This window comes from Sminthopsis crassicaudata, chromosome 6, assembly GCF_048593235.1.
Source record: "Sminthopsis crassicaudata isolate SCR6 chromosome 6, ASM4859323v1, whole genome shotgun sequence".
In the NCBI taxonomy this organism is placed as follows: domain Eukaryota; kingdom Metazoa; phylum Chordata; class Mammalia; order Dasyuromorphia; family Dasyuridae; genus Sminthopsis; species Sminthopsis crassicaudata.
Window position 1 is genome coordinate 234127470 of NC_133622.1, and position 25360 is coordinate 234152829.

Below are 25360 nucleotides of genomic sequence, written 5' to 3' on the forward strand. Positions count from 1 at the left end.
AGGTTCCTCCATGGGAAGGATCATCCATCTAATGCAATCAATTGATCAGTAAGCTTTAATGCCTACTGTGTGCCAGACACTGGGGATCCAAAGGCAAAAGTGTCAGTATCTACCCTCAAATTTATAGTCTGTTTAGGAAGACAACATGCATTTATAGATTTATATGTCAGATAGATAACTAATAGGTAGTAGATCTATAATGTATAAAAGTTGTAGTAAAACTTTAAGTTATTACAGCTATTTTGAGTTATTAAAGCTTAGGGCTGCACTGAGACTTCTGGGTCGGTCTATATCTGTAATCTATACAAGATGTTCTTGGTGGGAAGAGCTCTACCAGCTGGGGGGTTCAGAAAAGGCCTTCCTTCTTTTATCTTTTGCCTTTAAAAACATTCCGAGCAGGGGACCGTAGTCTTCCCTAGATTGCTGCCAAAGGGGTCTAGAGACTCAAGGTTTTTAAAGGTCAGTTTCAGTTACAATGTTCTACAGCCTTTATTCTAAGCTTACTTCTGGTTCTGACATTCTGTGCTCTAAGAATGATTTTTAAAGCTCAGATAAAATGCATAAAATTACAAAGGAAGGCGATTATTATTATGATTTTTGCACTTCACCTGTCCCAGATTAAGAACTCCTGAACTAGTCCAGTGTCTCAAATTACAAGTGGATAAATTGAAGCCCAGCATGATTTAGTTGCTGAGGTAAGAAACAACAGAACTATAGTGAGGTTCATGTAAAAGCAGAGCCATCACTGCAGCATTAGCAGAAAAAAACATGAAACGTAGCATAAGAGGTTTGCAGAAAGAGAAAGAAAGGACTTCTACAGGGCTCTGATTTGTTCCTGAATCAGGATTTAACTCCAGCAGGAAAAAAATCTTTCCAAGTCTCCCATTTTACAGAGGAGAAAACTGAGAAACAGACAAAGTCTGATTTGCTAAAGTGATACAGCTGGTTTATGGATTCTAGCATACCCACTTTCCCATCACTGTTATCTCTTTCTTAATATCTCTCGCTCTTGTATTCACAGTTTACTACACATGAAGTGTTTAATAAAATTTGTTCTTGGTCTTTCAGAAGCAGCATGTTATAGTCCACACAACGGTGTCTAATATTTAGTAGGCACTTAATAAATGTTTAGTGATTGATTGATTAATAGTAGGCAGAGTTTGAGTCAGGGAAGAGTGTTTGCCTTTGTACTGGTCATGATTCTCCCTGGGTTTTTTCTCTTCAGTACCTGGAGAGTACTACCTTCTTTATCCTCATCTCCTAGAACCCCCGGTTTTTTTCAAGGCTCCTGGGCTTCCTCCTCTCTAAGACGTTTTCTGATGTGACCATTTCTCAGCTCTTCTTGAAATTTATTTATATATTATATTTAGGGCCTGGCACATTCCCCTAGAAGAAGTAAGCTTCTTGAGGACAGGGTCTGCTTTTGTCTTGACTTTGTATCCTAAGTCCTTAAGTCAGTACCTCTATCTTCAGTCCTGACTAATTAATATGAGTAACAAAGAAAGGCTTTTAGGGGTCTTTTCACATCTAAATCTTTGATCCTGTTTAATCCAGGAGCATATTAATCAATGACTTATTATAATAATAAAAATAACTGATTTTATATAGCATTTCATGGGCATTCTTTATGTTTTCTTGCCTGATGCTTGCCACTGGAGTCAGCTCTTACTGAGATAGTTAAATTTCAGCATAAGAATTTGCATCCCAGAAATTGGTAAACACTACAAATCCAGGTTGGATTTATTATTGTATTGATTGTCTAGACTTAGAAAGTGATGGAGAAAATGCTAATAATTTGGATTAAATTTATTTTTTTATTATAGCTTTTTATTTACAAGAGATATGCGTAGGTAATTTTTCAGCATTGACAATTGCAAAACCTTTTTATAAAAAATTTGGATTAAATTTAAAGGTATAGCTTTTTTTTTTTTTTTTTTTTTTTTTTTTTTTTTTTTTTTTTGGAATGGGGGCAGGTATTAAACTTTGACCAGTATACTCCCAGGCTGAGATTTGTTATTTACAATCTTTGTAATCCTGGTCATTCACTTATCCCCTCTGAGAGTCAGTTTCCTCTTTTTTTAAAATGTGAAGGTTGGCTTCTGCTCTCTAAATCAAAATTTAACTTTTCTAAGAGATCCAGTGATTCACAAAGGTCCCCTTAGTATCTGAAATGGGACTAAGATTCAAATCTTCCCACCTCCAAGGCCGGTATTCCCATCATTATGAGGTCCTTCAGTTTCTTCTACTTCTCCACAGATCATATTTTAGAGTAGTCTGGGGACATGAAGGGATTAAGCCAATTTCTGTTGAGACTGAATTGGACTCCAGTCTTCCTGACTTTCAGGGCTGCCTCTCTCTCTCCATGGCATCAAGTTGTCTCTTCCCAAATAAAAACAGGCACCTGATAAATGCTGTCACTTTATTGTTGGGTTCAAAATCTGATGTCTGCAGTATCTACTTCACAGAATTGTGAGATTCAAGTGAAATAATGACCTTTGGAAACAGGAAGGGGCTTTAAACTTCTTTTAGCCATTATCTTATAGCCCTTCTTCCTATGTGATTCTCTTATTGTCTTTTAGTTTTCTTGGAACTCTGTCCACCTGCCCTGTGGGAGTTTTACAGGTGAGACGGAATAGGTACCTTCTTCGGGTGGTACCAGGTGCCATAGGAAACAAGCTGGTTTGTTTAAAACTCTCTCTCTCTCTCTCTCTCTCTCTCTCTCTCTCTCTCTCTCTCTCTCTCTCTCTCTCTCTCTCTCTTTATATATATATATATATATATATATATATATATATATATATATATATATATATCTCCTACACACATACATGCAGACACAGAACACACATGCAGGGACACAAAGATTCTCTCTCTCTCTCTTTCTCTCTCTCTCTCTGTCTCTCTATCCCTCTCTCTCTCATCTCTCTCTTTCTCTTTCTCTCTCTGCCTCTCTGTCTCTCTCACTCTGTCTCTCTGTCTCTCATCTCTCTTTGTCTCTCTCTCTCTTTATCTCTATATCTCCTACACACATACACATACATGCAGACACAGCACACACATGCAGAGATGCAAAGACTCTCCCTCTCTCTGCCTCTGTCTCTGTCTGTCTCTGTCTCTCTCTCTCCCCCCCCTCCCTGGTTTTTGTCTCTATCTCTGTCTCTGTCCCTATATCTCCTACACATACACACACATGCAGAGACACACAGACTTTCTCTCTCTCTCTCTCTCTCTCTCTCTCTCTCTCTCTCTCTCTCTCTCTCTCTCTCTCTCACACACACACACACACACACACACACACACACACACACACACACGTTACTATTTTGAAGAAGCACTTTTTTTCCTGCCTATTTAAATCTACTTTGAAAGGTACAAGTGAGAATGTTTATTAAAAAATCCCAATAAAGGTGACTTACTATGCAAAAGTTCTGGCAATTGACCTTGGAAGGAGGGTGTGGCATATATAGGGTTGGGGCTAAACAGCTGACGGTGGGGAGAGACAGCTGGGACTTGGACCTCCAGCCTGGGCACCTGTTAGAGGTGCCAGAGGCTCCCTTCCCCTCCCTCCCCACATTATAGAGCCCCATATTGCTCTCCACTGGTGTCTGGGTCGCTGGAGCAGCAACTGGTGCCCCCAATTGGAAATGGCAAGTTGATCTTAAGACTAATAGGAAAGGGGTTGCGGTTGGGTGGGGTACGTGGGAGCGGAGAAAGCTTACCCTGTAAATCCTGGAATCCAAATGAGAGACAGCCTTTCTTCTTAGATACAAGGGAAGTGGCCCCCGGCCATATTTAGACAGGCTAAGGATAGCCAGGGCACATGGTTTAGTGGGGGAAAACTCAGTTTTTCTATCTAGAAGACTTGGTTCTGAATTGTAGCATCAAAAACTTTTTTAATTAAAACTTTTCAATTAATTTGCATTTATTTCCTCTCTCCCCCCCCCCCAGCCCCAGCCCCATAAATTCAGGATTAGGGAATATACAATACAATCCCTTTTATTTTTTAGTTGAAGATAATGAGAAACCAGAAGCTAGGGCACAAAAACACCATTTTGAAGGAACTGATGATGTTTAACCTGAAGAAGAGGAGATTTAGAAACTGAAATTACTTTCTTCAGAGTTTATCTTCAGGAAAAAAAGAGTAACCTTTTTTTTCCCCTTGCACAGATCTAAGAGCCTCCCCTTGACTTCATTGGGCACATCTAAGAGCCTCTAAAGCCCTCCTCATTCTGAAATCTAGGCTCCTGTGATCTAAAGAGACAGGCTGGTTGTAAGAGGGGAGGGGGGTTGTAGACTGACTTCAGGGGGATGTCATCCACCAATCTAAGGGTAAAAAGATTGTATCCCACCCTTGCTGCCATAGCCAATCTTGGGATTAATCTCCAGCCACTCCTTCCCCTGCCCCCTTTTACTCCCCCATTCTGTCCCTCTCTTCTGCTGTGTAAGCTTCCAACCTCTCCTCTTCCCAGCAGAATGTTATCCCTGTGGGGCTCCCACAGCAAGAGCTGGGGGCAATCTGCCTCCTCACTTCATGGCAAGATCAGGCGCCCCTTGGAAGGTGAGTTTGATGCTGGAGGCAGAGAGAGAATCCTGATGAGACACGGAAGGGAAGAAAGGGGAAGGTGGAAGAGCTCGTGGCAGATGTTGGGCATTGTCCAGTGGAAAGATCAAATGGGCTGCTTTTGGAAGGTGGATACTCTTTGGTCCCAAGTGGGCAACTGTATAGAGTCAGATAACACTTTTATGTGAAAGGGGAAAAAACTTAACTAAACTAAAACTGAGTTTACCACTTGGTTCCTTGGGATTTTCCATTATATTTTGTAAAATAGTTTATAATAGGAAAGATTATATACAAGGATTGACTATAGTGATGTGAAGAACAAGGACAGTTGAAGCTGAATGCTCTGCAGTGACCAGTTTTCACGTTGGAGGAGAGAAAACCCATTTCTCTTCCTCTTTCCTTGTAGAGATGGGGGATCACAGACTATGGCATATATTGTCAAGCATTGTTGCTGGGGCGCTTAGTTTTGATTAGGTGTTTTTCTTGGCTTCAAGGGAAAACTTGAGGGCACTAGGTTCATGTGGGAATATTTAGAAGAGATTACAAAAAAGCATTAACAAAATTTTAATTAAAAGTGAATAAAAAGAGAGTCATCAGAACTAATCCGGCTGACCTAGAACACATGGGAACACAGACAATGTCAGAGATGAGAGGGACATAGAATGTCAGAAGTGGGAAGATCATTAGAACATGGAATGTCACGGGTGGAGGGACTTTAGAACATAGAATGCCAGAAGTGGGAAGATCATTAGAACATGGAATGTCACAGCTGGAGGGACTTTAGAACATAGAATGTCAGAAGTGGGAAGATCATTAGAACATGGAATGTCACGGGTGGAGGGCCTTTAGAACATAGAATGTCAGAAATGGGAAGATCATTAGAACATGGAATGTCACAGCTGGAGGGCCTTTAGAACATAGAATGTCAGAAATGGGAAGATCATTAGAACATGAAATGTCACAGCTGGAGGGACTTTAGAACATAGAATGACAGAACTGGCGGGGACCTTAGAATGTAGAATATCAGAGTTGGGGAAGAACATTAGAGCACAGGATGTCCGAGCTGGGAAGAACATTGGAACACAGAATGCCAGAACTGGAAAACTCTTACAATTCCGAATTGCCAGAATTGGGAGATATGTTAAAGGTCATTTTATCCCTCTTCCTCCCTTTCTGAAGGGGAAGCTGGGACTGCCTGGGTGGTTTGCCTTAGCATGTCAGGAGCAGAGCTTAGATTGGAATCTGAGTCCCTTGGCCCCCCAGCCCAACAAGCTACCCATCCCACCCGGGTCACCCTTACTCAGCCAGGTCCTGGGTCTCCTGTGGTCTTCCCCCACAACCCTGGCCAGACTTCCCCCGGTGGGACAATGGGCCAGCTCCTAATGGACTGCCCGGCTCCCAGGTGCAGTGTGTGGTGCCAGTCGCCGGGCGGATTAACTTTTGACTTGGGAGCCTGAGCAGGGCTGGTTTGGACGTCACTGAGGGAATATATATGGATCCACCCCCACAATGTCATTTTTCCCCAAGCGGCTCCTCTATCTCTGCACTTTAACAAAAGGAGAGGGATGGGGGGTGGAGGGGTGTAGGGGGAAGGAAGCCGAGGGCTTGAGAACAGGCAGATGGACCTACTGTTGTGGATCAGGGAGCACCCGCTCCTGCCTGAAGAGGGGCAGCTCCCATCCCTGGCGTGGATGAAGCACCTGGGGGAGCCCCAGGTAGGATCCTCCTGGATTGGCTCAGACTTACCTCATTGCCAGGTACAGAATCTCGAGTGCCCCGGTGTGCCAGGGGCAGCAGATTGGGCGAGGAAGGAGGGCTCGAGGAAGAGGAATTCCAGCTCCTGCCGGCTTGGGGTAGATATTTCCAGACTCACCCTAGGGAAAAAAGGGAGAAGGCAGAGCTCCTCCGGCCCCCAAGTCTGGGCTGGTTTTTGTCAAGGCTGGCTGAGTTCCCTTCTCCTCCCCAGAACCAGCTGCATGGTAGACAGAGCCCAGTGCAGAGGGCATCGTCTCTAGAAAACAATAGATGGAAGAGTTAGGGGAAAGGAAGAAATCGGGGAAGTGTGGGGAACTTGAGGAGAGATTAAGGGGATGGAGATAAGGGTGTGGATATCTTCAAGGAAAAGAAGAAAATGACAGAAGAAGGGAAAAAGCACACATGGAATTTTAAAAAGAGGATGTAGTATAGAAAGAATATACTGTCTTTGGAGTCAGAAGATCTGGATTTAAATCCTGCCTCTGCCACTTATTTGTGCCTCAGTTTCTTTAATTGTAAAAAGAGGGGTTTGTACTAACTGACCTTTAACTTTAGCCTTCTAACTCCAAATTTAGACGCCTTTAATCAGGGCCTCAGTTTCCTTATTTTCAAAATGAGTTTGCTAGATTAGAAAATATATAAAGTCCATTCTATCCCCAATTCTGTAACAAGACAGATTCTTGGGAGGAGAAAAAAAGAGAAATTGATGATTTAAGTAGATATATAGTTGGATAGTCAGAAAGTAGATGGATAGATGGATAGATAGATAGATAGATAGATAGATAGATAGATAGATGGATGGATGGATGGTTAGGTGGATGGATGGTTACTTGCATAGACAAAGAGACATATAGATAGATAGAAAGATAGACAGATAAATAGATAAATGAGTAAATAGAGTTATAGCAGCCATATACATTCTATAAATCAAAGTTAGTCCACCTGGGGCCACTGACAAGCTAAGTGACTTTAGGCAAATAATTCACTTTCCTTCCTATGCCTCAGTTCCTCATCTGGGAGAGCCTTACGATTGTAGATTTAGAACAGGAAGGGACCTTAAAAGTCATGGAGTCCAATCTCTTCATTTTATAATTGAGGAAACTAAGGCAGAGAAAGCTCCAGTGACTTGCCTAGAGTCAGTGTCTCAGAGTCAGGAATTGAATCCAGGTCTTCTTGACTTCAGGTCCATCACAAGAGTTCCCATGGAGTCACCTTGATAGGAAAGGTTGTTTCAGTTTCTGTGTTTAGTAAACACTTAATAAGTGTTTGTTGAATTTAATTTAATAGAATTAGTGAATATAGAATATAGAATACCTGCTGGGGAGGGTGTTGTGAGGATGTGAGAGAGGATGGAAGAGTGTTTTGAAAAGTTAAAAGTCTGATGGTATGTAATCAGAGTGTTAGAGCTTGTCAGGACTTTAGAATAGAGAATGCCAGAGCAGAGGATAACCTTAGAACCTAGAATGTTAAAACTGGGAGGACTCTTATAGCACAGAATAGTAGAATTGTGTGGGACCTTGGAACATGGAATGTCAAAGCTGAGAAGAATATTAGAATATGCAATGTTAGAGCTGGGAGGGACCTTAGAACATGGGATGTCAGAGCTGGGAAGGGCCTTAGAACGTGGAATGTCAGAACTTGGAGGGACTTTAGAACATGGAATATCAGAACTAAGAGGATCTTAGGATAGGGAATATCAGAACTGGAAAGGTAAATAGCACATAGAATATCAAACCTAGGAAAAACCATAGAATGTAGAATGTCAGAGGATCCTAGAACATGGAATGTCAGAGTTTGGAGGAATCTTAGAATATCAGAGCTGGGAGGGACTTTAGAATATAGAATATCTTAGAGACTTAGAACAGAGAACGTCAGAACTGGGAGGATCCTTAGGATAGGGAATATCAGAACTGGAAAGGTCATTAAGAATGTAGAATGTTAAACCCAGGAAAGACTATAGAATGTAGCATGTCAGAGCTGCAAAAGGACCTTAGAACATGGAATGTCAGAGCTAGGAGGGATCTTAGAACAGAGAAAGTCAGAGTGGGGAGGGACTTTAGAACCTTGAGTATTGCATGATAGGGCAACCTTGAACATCATTATCATTCCCCACAGAGGCCATGTTGCCCTCTGCCAACCTCCCTCCCCGCCATTTCACAGATGAGGCAATATTGGGGCTGTTATTATTTATCAGTTACTGTTCTTCACTGCCCATGGCTAAAGCTCCATATTCTGATTGTGTCAGCAAATGGAGCTGTTTGCTCCTTCCCCTATTGAGAGCTGGGCTCTTTCTGATGAAGCCAGACGGCTTCTCGCCTGCTGCCCAATGAGTCATTCGGTGAGCTAATATTCCTCGGCAGTTGGGCCTCCCAGGGTGTGAGCGACACACAGCATTCCCTATTCCGTCCAGGTCACTGGATTGGCATCTGGGAGCGCCAGGAGCTGCCGCAACAGGGTCTTCCCTCCCGGCTTTGGCGCTGCGAGGGTCCCTGGGGCCCATGGGTCGGTGAGTCAGGCTTTGCTGGTGGGCGCCTTGGGGGGGCTGGCTGGGTCTGAGGACCACAGGGGTGTTGCTTGAGCTGTCAGCGGTGGATGAGGCAGGGTCTGGAAAAGTAAGAAGGAGGGGACAGAGAAGGACAATTCCTAAATGCAGATCAGTCGCGATAAGATTTAGGGCTTGGAAGGACCTAGCGTTCAATTAACCTACTTAAGTGAGGGAATTGAGGCTCAAACTGGCAAAGAACTTGCCCAAAGTGACACTAGCCATCAGTGGCAGAGCCATTATTCAAACCCAGTTCTCCTGACTGCGAACTCTGTTGTCTTTCGATTCCACTGTCCTGATAGGGAGCCCTTTTGTGGGCCTGGAGAGTAGCATTGGATTGAAGACTTTCTGATGGGTTCCCCGTGCTCCCTAGCAGGGCTTAATCTTCCTATAGACTTTGGGTGGGGCTGTGGACTCAGGAGTCCAAGGACAGATATAAAAACAGAAGTACTTGTAGCTGATAGCTCAAGGGAAGCATCTTTGGAATCAGGGGCCTGAGTTCAAATCTCACCCCTAACCTGGGCAACTTTTGGGCAAGTCATTTGATCTCTCTGAAACTCAATTTCCTCCTCTTTAAAAGATCAGATCTCTAAGCTTCTGTCCACGGCTTCTTTGGAAGACCTTGGAAGAGGGGGACTTGTTTGTGTGGAGGGAAGGGTCAAGGATATCCCAGAGTTCTCTAGGCTTGGTGGGTACGTACTATCCCCTTCCTCCTGAAAGACCATGAATTTTGCTGCCTCATGGACAACCAAGATCCTCTCCTCTATCCAGGAGATTTAGAGTCATCAAATCCAAGCAAGAATGGCCCTGGCATTTGCTGCTTCTGTGACTTCAAGGAAGTCACCTTCACCTCCCTGGGCCTTAGTTTGCTCAACTATGAAATAAGAGAGTGGGACTTGACGAGGTCCCTTCCAGCTCTGTCTCTGTGACCCTGTGAGCCATATGACCAGGGCCGAGGAAGGCCGGTTGATCTCTGCCTCTCCTTTTTCCCTCAGCTTGTTTTCTTTCTGCTTGGGGAACAGACAAAAGCTTGTTTTCCTTCTGCATAGGGAACAGACAAAAGAAGCTGGTTTACCTTCCCTTTTTTATTTCACAAACCACACCTTCCTATTCCCCTCTCACCTCTTCTGCCAGGATTGGGTGGTACTCAGCACACCAGGGATGGCTAGATCTCCTAGACACGGTGATTGTTCCGGAGCTCTGGGACCTTGGGAATCCAGTGCTTCTCCTAGCTGGCACAGGCTAGTGTACCTCCTTCCCTCTCCCTCCACCTCCATTTCTTGCATTTTTGACTTGAGATTTATAGAATGCTTTCTTCACAATAAGCCTGTGAGACAGTTTAGAGTCTCTCTAGACTTCCAAATTCTGGGGTTCTGTGAGGAGAACAATCAGAGCTGGTGTTTGAGTCCAGACTCCCCCATTTTGTCTCTACAGACTGTGCTGCCTCAGGAGATGCTGTTCAGCTTCCCAGGTCCAGATCCTTCTGGTTTTCTCCTGAGGGGTCCATCTGGGGGCTTGCCAGGGCCAAGCATCAAGAGCATATTAGTGTGAGAATAACAGTGGGCTGTCGGGAAGCTGAGGCTGAGACTGACTTCTCTGGGCACAAATTCTTCTGTTGTAAACGAGGGGAGAATTCACCGGACAATTTCTTTCAGCAAGAAATCCTCTGGTGACTAGGTTGGGCTTAAGGGGAGCATGAGATAAATCCAGTAAAACTCTTATGCATCAGGCTCAAGATGACCTCCAAATAGTGACATTTTAAAAAATTGATACCTTTCTAATATCACCCTTTTTTCTAAATATATTCTTTCCCCTTCCCTATGTAGTAATATATTCCTGTAACAGAAAGAAAAAAAAAAGGAAGGAAGGAAGAGAGAGAGAGAGAAAGAAAGAGAAAAGGAAGGAAGAAAGAATAAAGAAAGAAAGAAAAAAAGAAAGAGGGGTAGTTAGTTAGTATTGTGGATAGAACACCAGTCCTGAAGTCAGGAGGACCTGAGTTCAAATGTGACTCAAACACTTAACACTTCCAGGCTGTGCGACACTGGGCAAGTCACTTAACTCCAATTGCCTCAGCAAAGGAAAAAAAAAAAGAAAGAAAGAAAAAGGGAGAAAGAAAGGAAGGAAAGAAGAGAAAGAGGGAGGGTAGGAAGAAGAATAAAAGAAAAAGAAAAATCAATTCAGTGAAACTAACTTCAGTGTCAGCATATGCACTATTCCATGTCCATAGTCCTGCATTTCCAAAAAGAAAAAAAGGAAATGCATTTTTTATCTTTTCAAGTGATATACCTTTGCTTTTTATTGTTCAGTCATTTTATTAGTCATATCTGATTCTTTGTGATTCTGTTAGGGTTTTCTTGGCATAGGTAATGGGGTGGTTTGCCATTTCCTTCTGCAGCTCATCTTACAGATGAGGAAACTGAAGCAAACAGGGTGAAGTGACTTGCCTAGGGTCATGCATCTAGGAAGTGTTTGAGGTGAGATTTGAACTTGAAAGATGAGTTTTCTTGACTCCAGGCCTGGCACTCTATCCATTGCACCACCTAACTATCCTAGCTTAAAAAAAAATCATCCAAGAACCTCCACTTCTATTAAATGAGAGGATAATGCTTGTTCAACTCCAAGGTCCTTCTCAGGCTTCCCAGGCTAGAATGTTCTTGAAGTCAAAGCTTTTAGGTCTTTGGATGCTGTAAGGAAATTGTAGCATCATCTATTCCAATGGCTGCATTTAACAGAAAAGGAAACTGAGGGATTGAGGATTAATCAGAAGGATTAACTTAGTTTGACCAAGGTCACAAAATGCTCAGTGAAGGGGCTGAATCATATCCCAAATCTCCTTATTTCCATATACTTTATCATATCATATACTCTAGATTATGGACTTTTAGTGTTTTGAATATAAGAAATAGAACCATATAGGAAATCAGAGCAAAGGATTGACTTGGCTTTACTACATTTTAGCTGTGTCTCCATGGACAAATCACTTTTCCTTGCTGGTAATCAGTATTTTCAGCAGTAAAATGGGAGAATTAGACTAGATGATAGGTGGCCAGGCAGATAGATAGACAGACAAACAGGTGGATGGATGGATAGAGTAATGGATATCCATCCAGATAGTTAAATGATAATGAAGATAGATATATAAGGAGTGGTAATGATTATATAGCTATAGCTATAGATAGATACATACATATATACATACACACATGGATGGATGGATTGAAAGAAAGAAAGAGAGAGAAGGAGAGAGAGAGGAGACAGAGACAGACACAGAGAGAGAGAGAGACAGAGACAGAGAGAGACAGAGAGAGAGAGACAGAGACAGAGAGAGACAGAGAGAGAGAGACAGAGACAGAGAGAGAGAGACAGAGAGGTAGAGAGAGAGACAGAGAGAGAGACAGAGAGAGAGAGAGAGAGAGAGAGAGAGAGAGAGAGAGAGAGAGAGAGAGAGAGAGAGAGAGAGAGAGAGAATTAGGTGAATCATTTTATTAAGTTTTTACTATGTGTCAGGCACTGAGCTGAGTTCTGGGATACAAATACAAGTTTATACAAATATAAGACTGTCAAGAAGGTTACATTCTAACTATGGAACACAGCACATAAAGGGAAACTGGAAAATAAGTAGGAGACGTCCCAGGGCAGGGTCAAGGTAGTTTTTAAGGAGATGGAGAAATCTGATCATTGATTCAAATAAAGCATGAAGACGGCAGGGCCGAGACCCAGCAGGAAATGGTGGTTAAGGGCAGAGACTATCATACCCTCCGTGGTCCCTCCCAGACTTAACATTTTATGATTTTTATATCTGATATCTGAAATGAAAGAAGGGTTCTTAGTGGGTAGAAAGATAGCTTTGGAACCAGGAAGCCATGAGTTCAAGTGCTACCTATGACACAGATTTGCTATGATTCTCCCAAGGAAATTATTGAATACCATAAATTGCAGTGCAGGTGGCCAGAGACATTGGTAAGAATCACTGGGAATTCTCTAGGCTGGCAAAGTGTCAGATCTGGGCCCATGAAAAATCCAAAGCAAGACAAGAATTACCTTGCTTGGTCATTTTTGTGAGCAAGAGCAGGATTGTGGGATGGCTGGATGAGAGTAAGTGGGTCTGTGAGGGTTCAGGTGATTGTGGTCAGGCAGACAATTTGTGCTATGCTAGGAAGCTGCTTTCTGAACCAATAGAACCCTCCTTTGTAAGGACAGAGCCTCTGGACCTGATTTCCAGGGTACCAAGAGCTATCTGAAGGATGAAACTAGAGCCTTGCCAATGGTGGGATGGTTTCAGGTTCTATCTATGTGGAGTCCTCCCCAGTGCTCCCCCCCAGGACCCTCCAGGGATCCTAGTCTTGGTTGGCCTCTTGGTTGGTAGAAGGGTGGGCAGGGAACTTCAGGGTTTAGCTGCCTTCTTTGCTGAAGGGGCTATCTCAGAGAGGCCTGAAAATAGCAGTTTGACAAACCATCGTCTCATCTAGATAGGAAGCTATAGAATTATAGAGTATTGTAAGTAAAGTATTGTAAGAAAGTGCTACTTATTTGCTGTGTAATTCTGACCAAGTCACTGAGCTTCTCTGAAACTCAGTTTCTCCATCTGTAAAATAGGCACAATAACACATATACTAGCTACATTACAGGAATGTTACATGAGAAATGTTTTGCAGAGAGGCAGCATAGCTGGATGTGGAGTTGGGAGGATCTGAGTTCAAATTCTACCTCAGATACTTGCTAGCTTTGTGGCTCTCAACAAATAACAGAAGCTCTCTGATCTTTATAGATTTATCTATTGAGAACTGGAAGAAACCTTAGAGATCATGTCATCTATCTCCTCAGCTTCCTCATTTGTTATATGGTTAGGAAGAGAGAAAGTTCTTTATTATCAATCCATCAATAAGCAATTATTAGCTATTACAATTATACTCTACTCTTGGAACAAGTCATGACAAAGGGGCTGAAAGTCAGCTATTGATTTCATTCATTTAAACAATCATTCATTAAGGGGGAAGGGAACAAGCATTTATTAAGCACCTCTATGCACCAGACACTGTGCTAAGTGCTTTACAAGCATTTTCTCATTTGATCCTCACATCTGAACTCATTTATCCAACTTGTTTCATTAGGCAAATATTATGTGCCAACTGTATATAGGACAGATTTGTACTCAGTTCTTCATGACTTGTTAAGCAAATATTAAATACCTACTGTGTATGGGCCAGATGTAGACTCAGGTTTACCCAACTCATTTCATTTAGCAAATATTAAGAGCCCACTGTGTATAGATTACTAGTGCTGAGAAATAGTGAAAGCTGAGGTAAAAGAAGATCCTATTGATTTTAGTAGAGGAACAAGACAAATATAAATTGTGAGGTTCCTTCTAGCTCAGATATATAACTTCCTATAAGGAGTGAAACAAGGTCACTTATCTGGGAAAAAAAAACAAAACAAAACAAAACAAAAAAACAACTCTGCTTTGCTTCTTAAATGGGACCTGGTGAAGAATGGCAAGGTGGTTATTTAAGCTTTCTAGCTCAGTAAAATTCATCACTCTGGACACCTTGCCGGTGTATCATCTCCATATGACATTGCCAGAACTCTTCAAACAGGAAATGGCTCCCTAGGGAGGCAGCGAATTGACTGTCTCTGGAAAGCTCCCTCCAGACTCCTTGGACATTGGAGCTTGGAGGTTTCTGTTCAGATACAGGTTTGAAGCAGATAACCTCTGAGTTCCCTTCTCATGCCAGATCCTATGTATGTATAGAGTTTTATTTTTTTTCTCCCCAAACCCTGTTACTTCTGTTAACCAACAGGATTCTGCTGATCCTTGCTAGTAATAAAGAAATCTAACTGTGGCTTCTCAGAACTTCCTCCTCCCTTCAAAGCAGCACCAGTGCCTTCTCCTTCTTGACGTGACTTTGTATTCTTATTGTAGCTCTTTCTCTTGTACTCATTGGGGCTATTTCTTGATATTTACTTATCTGTGTTCATGCAATGCCCTCTTCTCCCCACTCCACTCCAGCAGGCTGTAAGCAGGAATTGTTTTTGTCATATTCCCACTTAAGTAAAGTAGGTGCTTAATAAATGCTTGTTGAATTGAATTAAATTCCTTTCTTCACACTATAGCGACAGAAAAATCCCTGGTTTTAGGATTGTTATTGAAAGTGATTTATGAGTTAATTTTTTTTTTTTTTTGGAAAGTGATTTATAGCTAGATTTCTGGACTCCTTTTCTTTTTCTTTTTCTTTTTCTTTTTCTTTCTTTCTTGTAAAAAATGGTCTTCATTGATACATTTTTGGCAATTTTTGTGCATTTCCCAATATACTACTCACTTCCCCACCTAGCTACCAGGAAACCATTCTTCCTAACAAAGTATAAAAAAAAGGAGGAAAAAATCATTAAGTGAAGCTGACCAACATTCACATTGCTCACTCCCCACATCATATGCAGAATCCCATACCAGTAGTCTCCCACCTCTGCTAAGAAAGGAAGATGGTGCATTTTTCTCTCTACTCTGAGGCCATTAAAGTTTCACAAAGTCCAAGTTTTTCATTTAAAAAAAGGTACGCACTGGTATAGCAAGCCAATGGATTCTATTTCTCATATGGTTCTATCCCATTGTTGTAATCATATGTTTCTATAGCACTTGGAGGTTTACAAAGTGCTTCCCTCAAAATGCCCTTATAGGATTTGTAGAATATTATTCCCAATTTGCAGAGGACACCGATCGTGGGCTAGAAGGGTCTTTAAAGGTTTCCTCATCTTATAGATGGAAAACTAGGGTCCAGAGAAGTTAATCAGTCAACGTGCTTGTTGGATATGGGTTAGAGAGGGCCTGGACAGCTGGGCCTATAGTAAAGAAGACTCATTTTTTTTAGTTCAAATCTAACTTCAGATACTTACTAGCTGTATCACCCTGGGCAAGTCACCCACACCTATTTGTGTCAGTTTCCTCATCTGTAAAATAAACCAGAGAAGGGATTGGCAAATCACTCCAGTATTGTTGTCAAGAAAACCCCAAATGAGATCAGGAAGAGTTGGACACGACTGACAAATGACTGAATGTGTATGGCCTGCCTGGATGTAATGGCTTTTAATCCTTTGCTTCTTTTACAATTCAAAAAATATTATGTTATTATTATTATTATATATTATTGCAATTATTTTAATATTATATAATGTTGCATATTTGTATTATATTTGAGCAATATTATATAAATATAAAAATAAATCATATAAAATATGTTAATGTAATACAATGTATATGTATCTTTTGTTTTTATATCCCCTCCACCACTAAATGCATTCTTCCCTCAACCCTCTCTCCCTTCAATGAATCAAGTTTGTTATAAGGGTCAGATCAGATAAACTTAGCACAGTGCCAGGCACATAATAAGCACTATAGAAAAATTAACTGTTTTTATTTTTACATATTAAGTGTTTAGTGAATGCTTGTCAAATTGAATGGATTTGCAATTGAATGGACCTAGGTGGGTAAAAGCATCTCTAAGGTAAGAAGGCAGCTGGGGTGGAAATATAAAAATATGGATAGTCAGAATTTTCCTTAGCTGGGTCTTAGTTTCCTCATCTGTAAAGCGAGAGGGTTGGACTAAATGACCTCCCTGCTCTATGCTAACTTTAGAGCCATGACCCAATGGAAAGAATCCATCCCACTTAGGAAGAGCCTAGAGTCTGAATTATGCCTCTCTTCTGTTAGGGGGTTCTGGGAAGGGAATGTTCCCATGGAGGGCTGCCTCCCAGGGAATGCAGATAGTAGAGATTGAATTTCCTGGCACCTTTGAGCCCTGGAGATTCCAGGCCCAGTGAATGGAAGGGAAGCAGGTCAAACTGACCCCCTCACTTGGCCCTGGTCTCTGGAATACAGTAACCTGAATCCTGGATGGCAGACAGATTTACTGGCTTTGAATGGGGCCTGTTGTACCAGCTGATTTTATCTCTGTCCATATGGGAGGAGCACCGAGGAAGAAATGGGCTAGGCCTGGATTCTTGGCCGGCCTGAGAAGGCCACTCTGTCCACCTCTGCTAACCTTGGCTTGCCCTAGATGGGGACCTGCCTCTTAACCATACTCTAAAAGCTTGTAGTGGCCGGCATTCAAGGCTCTTCTCCTGCTTTGTGACAGGCTCATGGGTTTTAGAACGAAAAAGATGCTAAGAGATCAGGCTTCTTGACCTGAGGTCTATGAACATGTGTGTATATGTATATGTATAGGTTGTGTAGGTTTATTTTCAGATATATGTATATGTAATATTCTGATAACTTTCTCAATATAATTGGGTTTCTTTATAATCCTATTTATTTTATGTATTTAAACATATTATTCAGAGGAGGCCATAGGCTTCAGCAAATAACCAAAAGGATCCATGACACAAGCCCTCTTATTTGACAGAGAAGGAGGATGAGCTAGGAGAGGATAAGTAGCTTGGTAGTAGTACCTGGCCTATCAGATCCCACACTGAAGTGAATATCAAAGGTGAGATTTGAGTCCAGATTTTCTAAATTCATTTGGGTTTTTTTATTTTTAACTCAATTCCACATTATCCACCTGCATGAATCCAGGAGATAGACAAATAGATAAAAGGAGAGAGAAACAGAGATAAGAGAGAAGGAGGAAAAGAAGAAGACAGGAAAAAAGGAAGGAAGGAAGGCGAGAGGTTGGAAGGAAAGAATGAGGAGAGAGGGAAGAAGGTTGGGAAAGAAGGAAGGAAGAAAAGAATGAAAGAAGGAAAGGGAGGGAAGGAAGGAAGGAAAGGGAAAGAAAAAGAAAAAAGAAAGAGGAACAAAGGAAGAAGAGAGAAAAAGAAAAGTCAGAGAAATAGCAAAAGAAAAAGAAGAAAGAGAAAGAAAAAAGAGAACAGAAAGAAAAAAGAAAGAGGAAGAGGAGAAAGAAAGAGGAAGAAAGAAAGGATGAAATGAAGGAAGAAAAAGAAGAGAGAGGAAGAAAGGATGAATAGAAAGGACTGATAGATATAGAGTAAATAAGTGTTTATCAAGTGCTTATCATGTTCCACTATTAGAACAATACAAGCAAAAAAAAATAGTCCCTTCCCTCAAGAAGCTTATATTCCATGGGGGCAAAAATGCCTACTGGACAGGATTCATGAATTAGAGGAAGGACCTAAGTGGGTAAAAACATCTCTAAGGTTAGAAGGCAGCTGGGGTGGAAATATAAAAATATGGATAGTCAGAATGTTAGCAGAAAAGAAATGGAGGGAGACAGGAATCTGTATGAGGCAGATCAGGCTATTGATTGGTTATTCTATGGGTCTTGGGCTACTTAGTGTGGTGAGTTGAGCTAAAGTTATGGATTCTATGTCCCTGTGGTGGACAGTCTAAAGCACTGCCTTCCATCCAGCCTGAAAAATTGGGTATGTACTATAGAAAGAACCTTTTGACTTAGAACTGCTACATCTGGCAGTATAACTGGTTAGAGAAGAGGTGGAGGGAGAATGAGCAGGATGAAAAGAGGCAGAAGGGAAAGCTGGTGGTACCTCCCAAACAAGGAGGGAAGTTAGGAAAAGACGAAGGTTTGAAGAGTAATACAATGAGTTCTTTTTGGAACTTGATGAGTTTGGAAACGTCCAATAGTGGGAATCATCAGCCTGAAGAGGATCATTGAACTCATGAAAGCTGATGAGATCACCAAGTGAAACAGTGTGAAATAGAAGAAAAGAGGACTCGGGACGGAGCTTCGAGGGACATCCACAGCCAGTGGGCTTGACCTGGATGAAGACCCCACAGAATAGAGTGGTGTATAGTCAGACAGGTAAGAGAAGACCCTGGAAAGAGTCAGGGTCCCATAAAGAGAGAGCATTCAAAAGAGAATTGTGTCCCATGGCGTCAAATGCTACCACAAGAGATTAAGGAGGACAAGAACCAAGAAAAGACCTTCAGAGATCATTGATAACTTTGGAGAAGAGTAGCTTCAGTTGAATGATGAATTTGGAAATCATATTGTGAAAGGTTTGCAAGTTAGTGAGAGGAGAGAGAGCAGGGGTAGTCAGCTTTCCTGCTCCCCCTCTATCCCTCCTTCCCCCCTTCCCCCGCAAATCCCAGGAGTTTGACTGTGAAAAGCAGTGAAGAGATGATGGAAGTATCCAATGGGAGTACGTCAAAGACCTATGATTCCCCGAATCTTGGTCTCCTGACTCCAAAACTAGTGGTTCTTTCTGATGAACCAATGCCCATGCTTTAATCCTTATTCTCAGACCTATTTTCAAGCAAGCCTTCTTCCCCCCCAATCCCATCTTCCTGAAGAGGCTGAGTCCAGAGACAGAAGACACCGTCTGGGCAGATCCCTTATAAGAATAGGGGATGCCAGGTGGAGCTGGGAGCGTGGGCTGGCCAGCCTGGGACTGTTGGGACGCATAAATTATTTTGCTGCCTTCTGGCTAATTTTACCCTCTTCGTTTTCATGAATCATTTCCCATCCGGGGGCGGGTGTGTGAGAAGTGGAAGCAGCCCCTGCCAGCTGGAAGGGCCATGCATGCCAGTCTAAGCTTCTTGCTGCACTTGTGTTCTCTCCTTTCCTCCCTCCCTCCCTCCTCTCTCTCTGTCTCTCTGTCTCTCTGTCTCTCTGTCTCTCTGTCTCTCTCTCTCTCTCTCTCTCTCTCTCTCTCTCTCTCTCTTTCCCTCTCTCTGTCTCTCTGTCTCTCTGTCTCTCTCTCTCTTTCCCTCTCTCTCTTTCTCTCTCTCTCTTTCTCTCTCTCTCTCTCTCTCTCTCTCTCTCTCTCTCTCTCTCTCTCTCTCTGTCTCTCTCTCTGTCTCTCTCTCACACATTTTTTCATTCTCCCTCATTCTCTTTTCCTCATCTTTCCTTTTTCTTTTTCTTTCATTCTTTTTCATTTTCTTTTCCTCATGCTATCTTTCTCCTTCATTCTCTCATTCTTTCTTTCATTCTCCTATTTTTCTTTCATTCTCCCTCTCATTCTCTCATTTTTTGCTTTTATTCTCTCCTTTCTCTCTCATCCTTTCATTCTCATGTTTCTCTTTCATTCTCCCTCTCTTTCTTTCTTCCCCTCTCTCCTCTGACCAATATGAGCCCATTTGGAGATCAGTTATACTTGCCCAGAGCTCACCATTACCTTTCTAACCTGGTAGCAGATCCCTCTGCCCCTGAATACCCCTGCTCTGGCTATGTTGGCTTGGCAGACCCTGAGACTATTTCTTGGAGAGAATGTGGAGTTTCCCTTTCAGCCATCAGCACCCAGAAGAGGGGCAGGAAGAAGTGTGTATATATTAAAGCAATAGTAGTGGGTGGTAACCTCTGACACTGCACTGGGGGTTCTTTGTGCCTTATTATTTGCTATACTTCCCAAACTGCCCTCAAATGCAGGAACCTGGAATCATTGTCTGGTTTTTTTAATGTAAGCCTTTAATTTTAGAGCTGGAAAGAGACCTTAAAATATAGATTAAGTGTAGCTCAGAGATTTGGAACCTGAAGAGACCTTAGAATTCTCTTCTGAAGATCCACAGGGAATACATGCCCCCTGCCTGGGATGCCCCTTCTTCTTCACTTCTATCTTTTACAATCTTAGCAGGTGGATAACCCAATGGATGGACCCTATGGTGGGCATAGAGTCAGGACGACTTGAGTTCAAATATGACCTCAGACACTTATTAACTGTGTGGCCTTGAGAAAAACCATTTAACCTCTATCTGCCTCAGTTTTTCTTATATGTGAAATGGAGATGATAATAATAACATCTACTTCTCATGGTTTTTGTGAGAATAAAATGAAATAATATTTATAAAGTGCTTGCAAACCTTAAATGCTATATAAGTCCTATTATTATTATTGATTTTTTATTTTTATTAAAACAAATGTGACCTCTCACATCTCACTCATTGTTAGCATTCTTGATCCTCTCTCTGGGTGCAAAGGGCTCTCTTCATCACAAGACCAAAGGAACTGGCCTGAATCATTATTGAGGAGAGCCACATCCATCAGAATTGATCATCATACAATCTTGCTATTGTCATGCATAATGATCTCCTGGTTTCTGCTCATTTCACTCAGTATCAGTTTCATGTAAGGCTCTCCAGACCTCTCTAAAGTCATTCTGCTGGTCGTTTTTTATAGAACAATAATATTTCATAACATTCATAAACCATAACTTATTCAACCATTCTCCAAATTATTGGCATTCACTCAGTTTCCAGTTTTTTGGCCGCTACAAAAAGGGCTGCCACAAACATTTTTGCATATATGGGCCCCTTTCCCTTCTTTATGATCTCTTTAGGATATAAGCCCAATAGAAACACTGCTAGGTCAAAGGGCACACACAATTTGATAGTACTTGGGGGCATAGTTCCAAATTGCTCTTCAGAATGGTTGAATCAGTTCACCACTCCACCAACAATGTATTAGTGTTACAGTTTTCCCACATCCTCTCCAACATTCCTCATTGTCTTTTCCTGTCATCTTAGCCAATCTGAGTTGTGTGTAGTGGTACCTGAGTTGTCTTAATTTGTATTTCTCTGATCAATAGTGATTTAGAATACCTTTTTATATGATTAGAAATGGTTTTAACTTCTTTTTTTTTAATTTAATTTTTGTTTGTTTGTTTGTTTTCTGAGGCTATTAGAGTTAAGTGATTTGCCCAGGGTCACACAGCTAGGAAGTGTTAAGTGTCTGAGGTCAGATTTGAACTCAGATCCTCCTGACTTCAAGGCTGGTACTCTATCCATTGTACCACCTACCTGCCCTGGTTTTAATTTCTTCATTTGGAAACTGTTCTTATCCTTTGACCATTTATCAATTGGAAAACAGCTTGAATTCTTACAAATTTGAGTCAATTCTCTATATACTTTAGAAATAAGGCCTTTATCAAAACCCTTGAATATAATTTTTCCCAGTTTATTGCTTTCCTTCTAATATTATCTGTATTAGTTTTGTTAGTACAAAACTTTTTAACTTAATATAATCAGAATTTTCCATTTTGTATTCAATAATGTACTCCAGTTCTTCCTTCCTTCACAGATCTGAGAGAGAGACTATCCTTTGTTTTTCTAATTTGCTTATAATATCATTCTTTATGTCTACATCATGAACATATTTTGACCTTATCTTGGTATAGGATGCTAAGTGTGGGTCAATTTCCATACTAATTTCCTGTTTCCCAGCAGTTTTTGTCAAGTAGTGAGTTCTTATCCCAAAAACTGGGGTCTTTGGATTTGTTAAACACTAGATTACTATAATCATTGACTATTTTGTCCTTTGAACCTAACCTATTCTACTCATCGACTACTCTATTTCTAAGCCGTATCAAATGTTTTGATGACTGCTGCTTTATAATATAGTTTTATAACTAAGCCACCTTCATTTGCATTTTTCACTAATTCCCTTGAAATTTTTGTTCTTCCAGATGAATTTTGTTATTATTTTTTTCTAGCTCTGTAAAATAATTTCTTGGGAGTTTGATTGGTACAACATTGAATAAGCAGATTAATTTAGGTAGTAGTGTCATTTTTATTATATTAGTTCAGCCTAATTATGAATACTTGATAATTTTTCAGTTGATTAGATCTGAGTTTGTGTGGAAAGTATTTTGTAATTGTGTTCATATAGTTCCTTACTGTTTTGGCAGGTAGACTCCCAAATATTTCATATTATCGACAGTTATTTTAAATGGAATTACTCTTGCTGTTGGATGTTGTTAGTGATATATAAAAATGCTGATGATTTATGTGGATTTATTTTGTATTCTGAAATGTTGCTAAAGTTGTGAATTGTTTTTTTTTTAGTAGTTTTTTTAGTTGATTCTCTAGCATTCTCTAAGTATACCTTCATATTATATGCAAAGAATGATAATTTGGTTTCCTCATTACCTCCTCTAATTCCTTTAACCTCTTTTTCTTTTATTGCCAAAGCAAGCATTTCTAATACAACATTGAGTAGGAATGATGATAGTGGGAAAACTTATCCTGATCTTATTGGGAATGGTTCTAGTTTATCCCCATTACATATGATGCTTGATGATGGTTTTAAATAAATGCTACTAATCATGTTAAGGAAAACTTAATTTATTCCTGTACACTCTAATTTTGTTTGTAATAGGAATGGGCATCAGATTTTGTCAAATGCTTTTTCTGTACCTATTGAGATAATCATATAATTTTTGTTAGTTATTGATGAAGTCAATTATGCCAATAGTTTTCCTAATATTGAACCAGCCCTGCATTCCTAGTATAAATCCTACTTGGTCATAATGTATTAATCTGGGGATAGAAGGAACCTTCTTAATCTGCACCTGAGCTCCATGTGCTCCGAGGTCTCTTCCAACATTAAGTCTATGATCTAAGCATATTCTCCTCATTTTATATGTGGTATTGTCATAGTAGTGTGTAAGTTCCTCAAGGACAGGGAAATAAATGGTATGAAGGTTTCTATTTCTATAGGTGTCTATAGTACTTCTCCCATACCCACCATGAAAGGCCAGCAGAACAAGTTTTTATTATTCCCATTTTAAAAATGAACAAGATAAGGTTCAGAGTGTGCAGCAACCTAAAGTTAGCAAACACCTTTGCCAGAATTTGAAGTAAACTCATTGGCTTATAACCTTAGAGCTGTAAGAGGAGGCATCTGAACCAGCTCCCTAATTTTAGAGTTTAGAAAATTAAGGCTCAGAGAAGTATTCAATATCCTTACTGCCCAGCACACTTGCTTTGCACATAGTAGGTGTTAGGAAATGGTTGGGTTGGATTGGCTCTAGTTCAAAGCAATTCTTTGACAGATAAGGAAACTGACCCCCACAGTTAGTGGCTGAGACAAAACTACAACCAAATTTTGTGATTTTTAAGAATCATAATCACATCTTGTGATTTTTTGCTTCAATAGGAAAGGGGAAAAGGAGCAAACATTTATTAAGTGCCTATTAAGCAAAACATTTTACAAATATTAGTTTATTTGATTCCCATGATAATTCTGGGAAGTAGGTATTATTATTATCCCCATTTTACAACTAAAGAAACTGAGGCAGACAGAGGTTAATTGACATGCACAAAGTCGCATAGCTAGTGTCTAAGACTGGGTTGGAATTCACATCTATCTACTCCAGGCCCATTGTTCTATTCACTGCACTCTCTGGCTGCCATTTCTGCCCTTTCTAACACTTTCCTATCTACTACAAGAAAACACCTGTTGGTGAAGGACTTTGCTCCTCAGTGGTCTGTCAGCCAAAAACAACTAAAAAGGGAGATGCCTCCTCCCCATCCCCTACCCAGATACCTCCTCTGTCTACTTCTCATAACTAATGGACCAATCTTCTGGTCCCAGCTTGGTTATAATATCAGCCCCAGTCTTCTCAGAGTTGGTCTACAACTGGTTTCCAGGAGGCCCTTGCCTGGGCCCTTGAATGTAAGCTTCTTGTAGGCAGGGATTGTTTCTATTTCCTCCCTTCCTTCCTTCCTTCCTTCCTTCCTTCCTTCCTTCCTTCCTTCCTTCCTTCCTTCCTTCCTTCCTTCCTTCCTTCCTTCCTTCCTTCCTTCCTTCCTTCCCTCTCTCTCTTTTCTTTTCCTTCCTTCCTCATTTCCTTTTATGGTTTCTCTTATTTCTCCTTCTTTCTTACTATCCTCTCCCTAGATTCCTCTCTCCTCATTCTACCATTACCCCCACCACACTACACCATGCCCATATGAAAGGAATAGATGTCAGATGCATTATAGAGATTAAAATGACAACATTTGGCAACTTACTTTGGAGTAAGTGAAAGTGTGGAGTTGATTTGGAGGTTGTGGACTTCATGCCTGGAAGATTGATGTAATCTAGGTGTTACCCTGGGCCAGTGACTCGGGGGAAGTCAAGTCCATTGAACTCTGTTCTTGGGAAAGAGCGCAGGTTTTGTAGCTGGAAGCCCAGATGCATTTTTGGCTCTGACATTTGCTTCACAGTAAAAGTGCCAAACTCCTAGATTTCAATTTTGACCCTGACATAAGACTCTGAGCAAGCCACTTAAATCTGTGTGACTCAGTTTCCTCATCTACAAAATGAAGGTGGACTAGATGCTTTTCCAGTTTCTTCCATTCAAAATCCTGTGATCTTAATTGTGTGTTTGTGGGTAAGTCATTTTAAAAAAATGACTGCCTCAGTTTCTTCACCTGTAAAATGCAGGGTGATGTTGCAGAGGCAATATTTCTGTGCTGGGCTTGGAATTGGGAAGCTCCTCCCATGACATTTCACTAACATTGGGACAAAAAAAAGTCACTTAATCTCTCAAAGCCTCAGCTTTCTCATCTCTCAAATGAAGGTATTGCACTAAATCCTCACCACTTTAGACATGACATCCATCTCCCAGGTCCCTTCCAACTCTAAGTTTTATAAAGTTGGTCTGAAATGAGGGTAGGAACAAGCATTTGTTAACTATCTACTATGTGCCAGATATTATGCTAAGCATTTCACAATTATATATTACTATAATGATATAATATATTAATGATCATTATAGTAATTATAATTTATATATAACATGATATAATAATAAATAATAAAACTGTAATA

At 40.9% G+C, this 25360-nt stretch overlaps 1 protein-coding gene across 7 annotated transcripts in view; it reads left to right on the forward strand.

The window, feature by feature from the left end:
• PRDM11 (PR/SET domain 11) overlaps nt 1-25360 on the forward strand; it is a 99644-nt gene that overhangs the window by 8547 nt on the left and 65737 nt on the right. For 2 of the 7 annotated variants that reach the window (XM_074275310.1, XM_074275308.1), the window contains exon 1: nt 6187-8822. The exons of 4 other annotated variants lie outside the window; for them this stretch is intronic. Coding sequence is in view for 1 of the 3 variants with exons in the window: in XM_074275308.1 (XP_074131409.1) it covers nt 8815-8822 (8 nt within the window). In the remaining 2 variants the exon portion in view is untranslated. Of the gene's footprint in view, nt 1-3937; nt 4559-6186; nt 8823-25360 lie in introns of those variants that run through there. One more of the 7 variants, XM_074275312.1, reaches the window with a different exon arrangement.